The 12,826-nt window shown below is 36.7% G+C and overlaps 1 protein-coding gene across 1 annotated transcript; it reads right to left on the bottom strand.

Moving 5' to 3' along the window:
- Window positions 1-10,155: 10,155 nt before the first annotated feature.
- LOC113278805 lies at window positions 10,156-10,833 on the bottom strand. Its single transcript, XM_026527550.1, has one exon. It carries the CDS (start codon window positions 10,831-10,833, stop codon window positions 10,156-10,158), a length of 678 nt encoding a protein of 225 aa, XP_026383335.1.
- Window positions 10,834-12,826: the final 1,993 nt, after the last annotated feature.

The following is a 12,826-nucleotide window of genomic DNA, read 5'->3' as shown; positions in this document are numbered from 1 at the left end:
AGTTCGGTTACATTTTATCACTTTTTATTTTATGATTGCTTGTTATGTTTATCTTCTAATTGTAGTCGTGTCTCAATTGCTTAAATTATTTTATTTTTTTCAAGGCATGGGTGTATGACCACTTTCCGAGCCTGAGACCTTCTACTTAATGGGATGAACATGATCATGGACCTACAAGAAAGAAGTTTATGTTCATTGAGATTCTTTCACCATTGAAGATGTTATCTTTGACCCTTATTTGAGGATTGAAAATGGAGTTGATGCTCGTCGTTTCACACCGACCGCAGGCTACAATGGACCATTGTATCATGCCACAGGTTATGTTATGACCAATCCTCGTCGAACTCTATGCCAAATTGCTCATATTCAAGGAAATGTCGTTAAGGAAAACTTCAAATTATCCAAGGATGGATCCGAGAAAAAAGGCCTCACTATTGTACTCAATTACCGCCCAACTCCGACGTTTGATGTTTGGAACAACCGCCATCAACAAGCATACCAACTTGCAATTGGAGAGGCAACGACTTGTAACAACACTAAAGAAGCCGTTGATGATTACATAGATTGGTATTATCATTTTGGTCATCCACATGTGATTAATAATGATCCGGAGGCCCATCCGCTTATTCAAAAGGCAATAGAAAAAAGGATGGCTGCCGAGGAGAGCAAAGAAACAAATGGACTATTTGGTATGACTTGGAAGAAACTATATTTCATGTCGGTACATAACTTTGTTATCCTCATGACTTGGAATTTAATTCTAATTTATATTATGTATTATGGAATAATCTCTTCAGACTCTTTTTATGTGTGAATAGAAAGAGCGAGGACAAAAGTTGGCTAATAGTATGACTTCATGCATCCATGCTAATGGTGTGATTGAACCTCCTCAACAAAGGACCTTACAAGAGCAAATAAGGAACATGCATGATCCAACCCGGAAGGAATTGTACGAGGGGTTGGTCACGGGAGAAAGAGGCTTAAAGAGAAGCAGAAAGTCCACGGAGGTGCGAGTACTATCCATAATCAGCCGTCATCTAGCAGCGAAGATACGCAATTGGAAGAGGATTTGCATGGTGTGGGTACTATCCAAAGAGGTGGTCGCGGTGGTCGTAGGGGATGTGGTCGTCGTGATGGTCCTCGCACTCGTGGTGGTGGTAACACCACTCGTGGCCGCAATGCTTAATGGTTGTGTGACATTTGATAACAAGACAACTTTTTATTTCTTAGCTTTGTGTGGTTAGTTTTTTAGTTTAGGGATATTATGAAGAACTAATGGTTGCGTGGTTAGTAGTTTTTAGCTTATGGATGTTATCACGGACATGTTATAAATTGTGTGGTTATGGATTTTAGCTTATGAATAATTTATGAACTGTGTGGCTAGTTACTGGTTGACTGATAAAATTGAGATAGCTCTCAAGTTGCGATTGGTATGAAAGAAATGTCAAGTTTTAAAGTACTTACGGTTGGTAATGAAATGCACTTACAAACCGTAGCCAACTTACGGTGTGCAGTTTTTTGCATTATCAACCATAGATTATACTAGAACTTTTGAGATTTGGAGAAGTTGCACATATGGTTGGTATTTAAATTCACTTACAAACCGTAAGGTACCTACGATTTGTATTATTGCATTATCAACCGTATATTACCCTGGAACTTTTGAGATATGGAGAAGTTGCACATACGGTTGGTAAAGAAACAACTTTATCAACCGTAAACCTGGTATATCAAAGCTTAGCAGAGTTATGGTTTATAAAGAAACAACCTAACGAACCGTATCCCTGAGAATTCATTTTTCATCAGAGTTACGGTGTGTAAGCCTCTGATAGTTACCAACCGTAACTCTGATAAAAATTCAATTTTCCTGGATTTCCACCATCTTATCCACTGAGTTGTCATTGTTTGATTTGAAAATATATCCGTGAAACCTTCAACGACTCTATTTTCAAAAAATAGATCCGTTACACAATACAAAAAAACGAATTTATATATATAGCCATTGATGATTACATATATATGCTTATCCTCCTTACTAGAAGTTACACCTCCACATGAATCATCTCCTAGCTTAATTTAAACTAGATTATGGCTCTAAACCCTGAATTTATATTGGAAGAAGATTTATGTATTTGCCGCAACTATGTTCTATGCTATCCAAAAAGAGGAGAAGAACGACGTCGATGCGTTTTTGTGAGTACAAGTTATTTGAGAACTCTTTTTGAAAATTTTTGTTCCGAAACAGGTAACATTAATCATCATGATGGAATTATGTTGTACGTTCGATATGGAACTATTCGGGATAACGTTCAAGAATTTATGGCATTAGTTCGTATTATGGGTCAAATACGATTAAGGGGTGAAACTGATGCTGAAGTTTTAGAGAGCTCTATTCAAGAATGGAGACGATGGAAAAGGTCGAGTTTTCAATACTTACCTCATTTCAACATCCTTAAAGACTTCTATCGCACTCGTAGACCGGAATATTAGTATCCTTTTAAGTCGCACAAATGAATGAGTTGTAATGTCATTTATATTTGTAGTGGTTTAATGGTTGTAATGTTGATTTAGTAATGAATATTGTCCAATGGTTTTAAATGACTTAAATCTGGGTGGCCTTAGTCGTAAGTGATAGTTACGGTTGGTAACAACATTAACAAAACCAACCGTATTTTACATACGGTTTGTATCTTTCTTATCGTGACCAACCGTAAACGAAAGTGGAAGCTATAATTGGTTTGTGAAGGTAGTTACGGTTGGTAACAATCTTATAGTTACCAACCGTCTGCAGCTACGGTTTGTAACTTAACTGTTTTACAAACCGTATATTACACTGAAACTTGAACTTCATATATTATCTAATAAATAGACATGATATTGTCACTTTTAATCATATCACATTTAGTCAAAATACCAAAATACAAAATCTAAAATGGGCTTCACCAAGACTTGAAATCATTTAAGCATCCTCTTCATCATCGGTCATAACTATGAATTGCTTCGGCATAGACAACATTATGTCCTTCCATAATTCAATCCTTTTCTCAAATCGATTGCACCAAGTCTTGGGGAGTTCACCGTCACAACCAAATTCCCTCCACAATGGAGGTAATGGACTTCCTTCATGCAATCGGAGGTCGATGTAATGATTTCCTTCCACGTGCCCCATGACAATTATTTTTTTATTGACAAGTCTTCGTCAAACGGTATTCTTGTTGGTGAAAATGTATTGCTCATGTCTCTGGAGATTAAATGAATGACGCAGTTGAATGCGTTGGCGAGTAGTTGGCCACATATAGGCATGCGCATCCAATATTGGCTTGTCAAACATATATTTCCGATTAACCGCTTTTCCATTTCCTTGAAGCTCTCATTTAACACCTCATCGGTTTCGTTTCTTTCAACTCTCATCATTGGCTTATAGAAGTCGCGGTAACCACGTAGTTCCATTAAGCATTTTTGCCTTACGTAAGTAACTTGGTCACAATCCCACCCTATCGCTTCTTCAAAGGGTCCAAGTTGATCCACGAAGACATGGTAACCACAATTCCCATCACCATGAACATCCTCCGTAGCCTTGATATAACCACGAATATAGTCGGGGAAAAAATGAAGGTAATATTCATAGAGAATGTAATTGTTCCGGCTATATCGACCATTGTTGTCTCTAGGTGGTGGTTTAGGCACTCCTTTTAGATGAATTGTCTCCTTCTCCTTTTCAACTATCAGACTCTTTCCACTGTTCCTTGCTAATTGTTTAACACCAACTTTACCAACAAGTCTTTTTATTGAACTATCTTGGGAGGAAACCTCGGGACCGACATAGGAACCTTTACCTTTAACTCCATCATCTTTTTTTCCACTTTCTTTACGACCATTTCCTTGAACAACAACTTTGCTTCTTTCTTGTTGTTTAGAGCGAAATACCGGACCTTTTCCTTTAACATCAATTTTGCATGTTGCACTTTCTTGAGTAGGAAGCTCGATACATTTTTGTTGTACATTTCGACGGCTTGGTTCTCATTTATCCTCTTGACCTCTTTTTCGTTTGTTTCTACCTTGAACATCATCCTCTTCCATCTCATCCTCCGCTTCATATTCCTTTCTCAACCATTCATAACCACAATGATCTCTTTGCTTTGATTCTTCCGCCAATTCTCTTTCTTTTTTATTTCCCATGTACCTCTTTTTTTTGGTAGGAGGCCTCCCCTTACTCTTCCCCTTTGGTGATTCCTTGATATCATACCTAAATTGTGGATATACGAAATCTCTCAAGTTACTCAACCATATTTGCCTTTGGCCTTGGCTTAGTGTAGCATATTTATCGGCTAGAGATTTTCCAATATCGGTATCGGCAAACGTTCCTCCAAATTATGGATCAAAACTTGTTTCACAGAATGTTAATTATTGCCAAAAGGGATCAACATCTTGAATCTGGATCACTTTGTCTTGATATGTGGCTATAACATGCCGACATGGGAGTCCCAAACTTGTCATGTTTGGACAAACACACTCTTCTTCATAATCCCCCAATTCATAATGTTGTACTTCATACATTATCTTCTCAATTGCTTTGTGCGAAACTTGATGTGTAATTCCCCTTAGCCACTCATTGTCTATCCATCTGGTGTGTTGTTTGCTTCGGATTTTTTCAAAAGACTCTGTAACTCTATCGTGATCACGGAGGAAATACGAATTCATGGCTTCAAATAATGTAACTAACCCACCATTACAATTATGAAGTTTCTTCTTCAACCGGTTGTGAGATGACTCCGCCGTACTTGTAGCTTGGTTGTCATAGTGCTTATATTGGTTAGTGAACGCCGATACAAACTTCTCTTTGTGCGGATCTAAAAAATTATCAAACAAATACTTCACAACACTTGGATAACCTCTTTTACAATGAGCCACTAACATATGAGCTCTATCCTCATATTCATCAACGGTGATAGAATAGGTCAAGGCTCTCCACTCCGTTTTGAAACTTTCCCATTTTAGTTCCACCAACTTGTCATCCTTCTTAAATTTCTCTTTGGCTTCATCTTGTTTATGTAACGGTAGTTTCTTTATTCTATCCATTTCGCTTTTTCGGGTTGGCGGACAAGACACATGCACTTAGTTTCAATACTTTTCCACAAGTGCAACGTGCAAAGAAGGTTATGAGATTCCGGGAAAACCCTCCTTATTTCATTCAATAAAACTTGCTCCTTGTCGGTAATAATCACCTTTGGAGTATATCCCTCTACGTAGAATAATTTCACCTGTTTTAGTGCCCACACATAGCTCTCTTCGAGCTCATCTTTCAAGAAGCAAAAACCAACACTAAAAGGAGCATTGGTACAAGTTTTCCCCACAATGTTCAACAACGGCATATCAAACTTGTTGGTTTTGTATGTGCAATCCATTAGAAGCAATTGATGAGAGCACCGTGCCAACTTCACAAACTCGGGATCATCCAATAAAAGATGTCTTATTCGTCCTTTCTCATCATCATCGTGGAAAACCGAGTAATTATGCAACTTCCCCAAATGCCTTAATTGTTGCATTTCGTTCCTTTGTTCCCATTTCTTAGCCTTCAATTTTTTTCTTGCATTGTAGATGTTATCCAAATTAGAAGCATTTTGTGGGTTTCTTTCCTTTAAGTGAGAGAGGATATCAATAGGCTTCATAAAAATTTGTGTCAGTGATTCTACGATCTTCTCTTCTTCTTATGTAAGGCGTCCAACATAAGCGTGTGATAGCAAACTCTCTGGTATAGGGTGGTTATGACTACCACATACAACTTTCTCTAAAAACCACCTTTTTGCCGCGTTCTTTTTAAACTGAAGCTTGAAGGGGCATCAGGTCTTCTTACTGAAAGTAATATTCTTCCTCTTTGGCTTTGCTACTTGCAAGGTATCCTTTTTTGCGTGACTTCTATGTTATCCACTACACTCGCAAACCATTTGAAAAGCACTATCACTAGTGGTACCATTACAAACTATGATACACATAATCAACTTTCCTCGTTCTCTAGCCCACTACTTTGCATCGTCTTTCTCATCCCATGTCTCCTCGGTTAAATAGTGAGAGCTAGAATCTTTGGTAAGAAGTTCATTTGCTAAAGGTTGGTCATCCATCGTGTGAGGTACATCCCCGATCTAGACAAAAATATAGCAACATTAGTCTAAACAAGACACAAAAAATAAAAAAATGTATACAGGTACGGTTGGTAATGACATAAGATATACAAACCTTAATTGTAGTACGGTTGGTAACTACAAAAACTTAAGAACCGCAAGTCATGTACGGTTTGTAACTTTCATATTCTAACCAATCGTAACTACATCAAAAGATAACAGAAACATACAGAGCCATTTACGGCTGGTCGTGAAAATACATAACAAATCGTAACTTAAGTTACGGTTGGTATCTAATTCTTACCTACCAACCATAATTAGTGCAGTAAATACATCCATGCACATGATGGGTCACAGTTGGTAACTAATGCATGAAATAACCAACCGTAAAGCAGGTACGGTTCGTAACGAATTTTTTTTACAAACCGTAACTAGTATTACGTTTGGGTTTTTCCCCAAATTGAACCAGTTACGGTTGGTATAATTTTCTAACCGTAACTGCTAGTTACGGTTGATAACTAACTTATTTCCAACCGTATGTTCTTCTGAAAATTTTAAAAATTTGATCTTTTTACGTACTTTAGATAATTTTGATCAACAAAAAGCTAATGGGAACTAGTTTAGAAGTATACCTGGTCATTTTCAGTGCTGGGTTCTTCACTTTGTTGGGTACTTTTTTCAATTGGTTGAGATTGACCTTCATCTTGGGTTAAAACATCTCTACCATCTAGAAAAAACTCCATATCAGGAACTCCATCAAGAGGTATATAGAACTTGTTTTCTCTATAATATAGAGATTCACCCACCTCAAATTTGCCACTGGAATCACTCATTTTGGTTGAGTGAATCAAAATCTAGGGTTTCACAAATATCACATAAGTTTTCTTTTTCCTCCCCTCTAATTCTTTTTACAACTCTAAAAATCTGATTCTAGAGTCATATCAACACTAATCTTGATTATCATTACTAATCTTGTTTATTAACAATAAGGGCTAATTAGTCATTTCCATATTATTTTAGATAAGGGGCACTTGATTTTACTTCTAATGACCTTTTTTTGTCTTATTAGGCTGCCCCCCTCTACTAGAACCTGCCGCCCCTATACCAGGGTTGTTTGGAAACGTATTCTTGAAATTTTTGAGCAACGTAATGGAAATCCATATGGAAGAGATTGGGAAGCTTTAAAAACCAAGATGAGAAATATTAAAAAAGATGTCAAAGAATTTGTGTCCATTCTTAACGCTTTATATCGGCAAACCAAAAGCGGTACGAACCATGAAGATTTGGTAAGTTTTATAATTTTTTTAAGTTCTTCCGAATAGTTGGTGATAATAGAAATAAACCTAATGTTTGTTATTTAATTTTTCAGACAAAAGATTCTCGCCTTCAATATCAGGATCAACATAATCAACCATTCAAGTATGATGCATGTTATGAATTGTTTAGAGCAAAGGTCCCAGGATATAATTATGAACTAACTGTGAGACAAAACAGTGAGTTGTGGGATAATCATCGTAAATTTGTCGCACTCGAAGATGGTACCGAAGTTCTTCCCAATGGAGATACTCGTTGGAAATACAAGGAAAATGCACGTCCTATAGGAACAAAGAAAGCCAAAAAACTAGCCAGACATAAGAAGGATCGTGAGAAAGGTATATATAGAGAAGATGATGAGGCAACATCTTCGGTTAAGATGGAAGAAGATAAGATCTATCAACAAAGTTGTAGTATTTTGGAGTATATTAGGGAAACACGATCAAGGAAAGAAAAAATGAGAATGGAACAAGAATCCCAATACCAAACTCTTTGGGGGTATACTCAACCACCGAGTTATCAAATGGAAGATCAAATCAATTTGCAAACGCTTCAACAACAGACTCATCAAATGCATCAACAACAAGTGCATTTAAATGATGACAATACAATAATGAGTATGGACCTTAGTCGTTTATCCCCCAATGAAAAAAAAATATATCTACGTAAGCAAAAGGAGATTTTGAAGATGAAGGGTATAATCAGAGTTGAAGATTCATAAGATGAAGATGTAATCCAGCTCTAATGTTTTTTATCTTTTATTGACTTCAGGTTTTTATTAATAGTAAATGTTTAAATTAAAAGTGTTTCTTAAATTTCTAGTTAGTATTGTTGTTATCTTAAAAGTGTTGTCTAATTAATATCAATTGTTCTTTGAATTAATAAAATTTATGAATGTGTTGTAACGAAACGATTTTCATATTCCAATTAATAACTTCATTAAACTAATGTTCATTAATAACGTACAAAAGAAATTACAACAGATCATTACATTAAAATTAATAACTTCGTTAGCACTTCATTAACCGGGTATCGCTCTGCCATTGTTTTTTAACATGGTCCACTCCAGGTCTGAACACATTACATGTTATTGTTTTTGTTGGTGTGAGATTTGACGATCAATGCATCTTCTATATGATAAAAATTTTCTCCTCTCCAGGCTTTCTATGCTTTTTGTGCAGCGATCCTATCCTATCTGGACTTATTGAGAAACTCATTGTACGCGATGCATAATTTCTTAACATGAATTGTCCTTGAACAAATGTTGGATGGCTCATAATCAAAGTGTGGTTGCTTGCCCGCCTGTTTAACATAAGGACCCCAACCAACATCAGTCCAAAACAGAGTATGATCTTTAGGATCTTCTGGAAATTCATCCTTGAGAAGGTAAAAGTTTCTAATCCATTCTGTCTCTTCTTCAACATCCTTTAACCTTGCCTTCATTTGGAATTGTTCTTGACCTCGTCTGTTTGCCTCTTGTTTTTCTTGGTATTCCTTGAGTTTTTCTTCGTATTCTGTTGATTTAGTGGTTTGCTTGCATCTTCTTAGAATCTGTTCGACTGAGTTGGTAGTTCTTGATTGATTTTCCATTCAATAGATGTTTAGCTTTGAATTTAACCTCAAAGATTGATACTGCAAAGAATTGGTAGATTGTTGCTGCAAGGAAGAACGGGATATCTTCCTTATATATGGTTAATTCCCAACGGCCATATTTCTAAAAGATCGAGTACAACGGCTATATTTTGAAAAAGTCGGGTCCAACGGCCATATTTCTTAGAAGTCGTGTCCAACTGCCATATTTTTAAAAAGTCGGGTCCAACGGCTATATATTTATTTCTATAAACATATAACATTTTCTCTAACCAACAACAATCTCAATTCATTCTCAAATATAAACCTCAATCATGAATTCTAAGTAAAAAAGGAAAACAAATAGTATGTGTGGAAGCAAAAGAGGTTTGTCCATGTTGTTTCATGGATAATCATAGTCTGCTTCAATGCCCATGGCTATATACAAAATGCCCACAACGAGGTTGCACCGACACTAGGAAGGTTAAAGAGTCGATACCAGAGAAGATAAGGTATTTGGAATGTGAGTATGCTAAATGTCAGGGAGAAGCACAATGTTTGGAGGATGCAATGAAAGATGCAATCAAACAAGAAAAAGTTGAAGAACTCTGTCAGGACTTGAAACTAAAAGGAAAGGTGGAGTTTGAATGTACCAAAGGGATTCCATGTGAAACTGAGGGTTGTTATTTCTTTATGGAAATGCACCGGTCAAGTGCAAATAAAACCTTTGGAAAACGTTGCTGGAGATTCCTTGAGTGTGGAACGGTAACATGGGCTGAATAAGTGTTGTTATGTTTTAGTTCAATCTAGAGGTTGAATATCAATTGATGTAATGTGCTTTTTATAATTAATATGTGTGTGTTGGAGTTTAAATGATTAAATATTACATTAAGCATATGCAACTAGCATTTAAACCAAAAGGCGACCCTACTGGACGAGTTATGTCTCGTGAGGGTTTACAGAGAGATATACCCGCAAAACCTATCATTATTTAAATTATTTATTCTTCATCTGATGATTTAGAGGCAACACATGTTATCAAAAAGGGGTGAGTGTTCCAACACATTCAAATCGTTGTTTGATCCTGACATTCCAAAAAAGGCATGCCAAAACCACAAATCATATGATGCCACCGCCTCTATACCAAACTACTCTATTTATCTTTACCCCGGTAAGTTCCTTGCCAATCTACATGACAATTCTTCCATGGCCATTGCATACAGTCAACACTACCAAGCATTCTAGGAAAACCTCGGTCGGCATTCTCAGCTAGCAACCTCTGAACATCTTCAGGAGTAGGTTCACGCAAATATCTTGCTCCAAAAGTCATGCAAATGGTGTGGCAAAATATTTTTAGATACTTGTATATTGTGGTGGCACCCATACGAGTGTAATCATCAACACTATCAGCTGGCGTACTTTTCCATAAACATTTCATCACCGCAACTAATTTTATATGTGGAGAATGCCCCATAGTACCGGTTGCATCCGGACGTTGAGCCCATTTCGGATCCAGTTCAAGCAATTTTCCTAACAATTTCTCGAATAAGTCTTTACTCATGCCTAGACGTTGTTTGAATTGTCTATAGGTATAATCGGTTCCAGGCGTAAAATAATCATTCATCAGTTTGGCATCATGCCACACTCGATCACGCATTATTACACTACGTATTTGTACCTCCCTTGGTATGGGTTGTCTAATAATACGCAATCTTTCATCCAAATATAATTGTGTAAACATTAGCAAAGCTTTCTCTTCTTCATCACTATCACTAGAGGAATCCAAATAGATTCCATATTTAGCTCTCACATAAGAACGCATTAGATTCATTATGCACCTTAACACACAAAAAAAACACTATCAATTTGTGTATACCATACATAAATATAAGTCTACATTGAGATGGTAGTTTAATTCATTTCATTCAACATAAATCAAGACACACAACAAATAATCATGGATTTTCACTTAATATATGTTTCAATAACGTTATTGAATTGCATGCTAACATACCCAACCAACCTAATATCAAGAATTTCATCAAAATTAAAATAAAAATCAAAATTAAATTAATTTGAAACCCTAACATTAGAATCACTCACCTTTAGATGATTTGTTGGTTGAAATTCGAAATTGAAGAATGTATTTGTTTCACCTTATAGTAACCATCAAACCCTTTTAATCTAAGCAATCGAATCGCAATGAATCAACATGAAAATCGAAAGGAGGTAAGATGGGTTTTGAGAGGATGAAAGGAAGAGAAGAAGAAGAAATGGTCGACTGAACCTTGTTTCTGTCTTCTTAAACCTATGAAACGCGTACTTAGTACTCGTTTGTTGGTCAAGTCAACTGGTTGACTTGTACGCGTACTAAGTACGCGTATGACACTATTCACACGCGTACTGAGTACGCGTCTCATGTAGGGAAGGGATGACATGGAACCATAGAGTGACTTCCTTTCAAGTGCCATCCCTTCCCTACATTTGAGGGATAGGGGATGGAGTGTACCATAGTGCTAGCTCTTAGGGGTTTGTGGAGGTAGGAACCAGCAGTAATCAAGAAAGCCAGTGGCTTTGAAGGGATTTGATTTGATGTTTGGTGAAGAGTATAATATAAGGACAACCTATGTGATCAGATGTGAAAGAAAACGCACAACCCCTTTAAAATGGGTCTCTAAAAAGTTATCCATATTCTTCTTGCCTCGAATATCTTCACCGAATTGTAGAAGAATAAAAGGGTTTAAACGACGTAATAGATTAAATAGCTAGATATAGAGTATAAGGCCAACCTAATCACTGGAGGCAACTGCTTTAACTGATCAACTATGGAAGCAACTATGATGAAGTTAACCCAAAAGTAATTTGATAACAAAAACCATATCGAGTACTTGTTATTGCCCCTCAAGACTTCCTCAAATTATCAGCAGATTTATTCCACAACCTAACGGGGAAACTAGTTTACCTCAGGTTTTCCCCCAATTTCCTTTGTAAATCAATGCAGAGTCTGACTTTTATATTTAAGGTTAACTTTTATATTTAAAGTTAGAGGTGGATAGACGCATTCATGTGTCTAATATGATATATTGTTAGTGCTCAATTTTGTATTTATTATGGTTTTTTATGTCTTTGTAGGTGTTTTTGGAGAAATAAGCTTTTGCGGGAAAATTGGCTCGAAAAGTGTTATTTACACCCAGTTGGATAAGGGGTACCTCACTGATAAGGGGCACCCACTTGCTATTCGCACGCTACTCTGGTTAGGGGGCGACCTTTCTTCACCAGTTCAAAAGTTCAGTTTTGGCGGGAAAACTTAACCAGTCACCTGCGTATTTTCTGTCCAAATTATGGAAGAGACTTAATGAGATTTAATCGTTGCTTTCGGTTGGATTGACTGGATTGGGCCAAACAACTTTGGTATGGATGATTAAATGGACTATATTGGGCTTGATCATTGATATGAAGTTAAACAGGGAAAGGTATTCATCGGGTTTCAATTTGGAAGATTTGGACGAGATTGAGCCGGAGATTTACACGGTAATGATTTGGTATTAGCCTGTTGCAACAAGACATGGGCGGTAGGACTTTCGAATCGAGAAGAATAAGGGATTTACACGGATATTTTAAACAGAGAACTTTCTCGGGTTTCTCTGTTATATATGGAAGTTAGAAGATATTCTCGGAGATATTTTTGTCTATCGAACACAGGGAGAGTTTGGACAGTATGTGGACTGAAGAGAAGATATATAGAAGATATGATTTGTCTATATCAGCGGCAAGTTGGAGTTTACAAGGAAACTCAGAAGATGTGTGAGATGAATCAAGGGAAA

Source organism: Papaver somniferum, chromosome 5 (assembly GCF_003573695.1).
Source record: "Papaver somniferum cultivar HN1 chromosome 5, ASM357369v1, whole genome shotgun sequence".
Classification (NCBI taxonomy): Eukaryota; Viridiplantae; Streptophyta; class Magnoliopsida; order Ranunculales; family Papaveraceae; genus Papaver; species Papaver somniferum.
Note: the sequence above shows the minus strand (reverse complement) of the source record. Positions and strands in the feature narration are given on the sequence as shown.

Excerpts from the sequence above, each read along its gene's own strand:
- LOC113278805 (XM_026527550.1), bottom strand. The coding sequence starts at position 10,833 with ATGAATCTAATGCGTTCTTATGTGAGAGCTAAATATGGAATCTATTTG.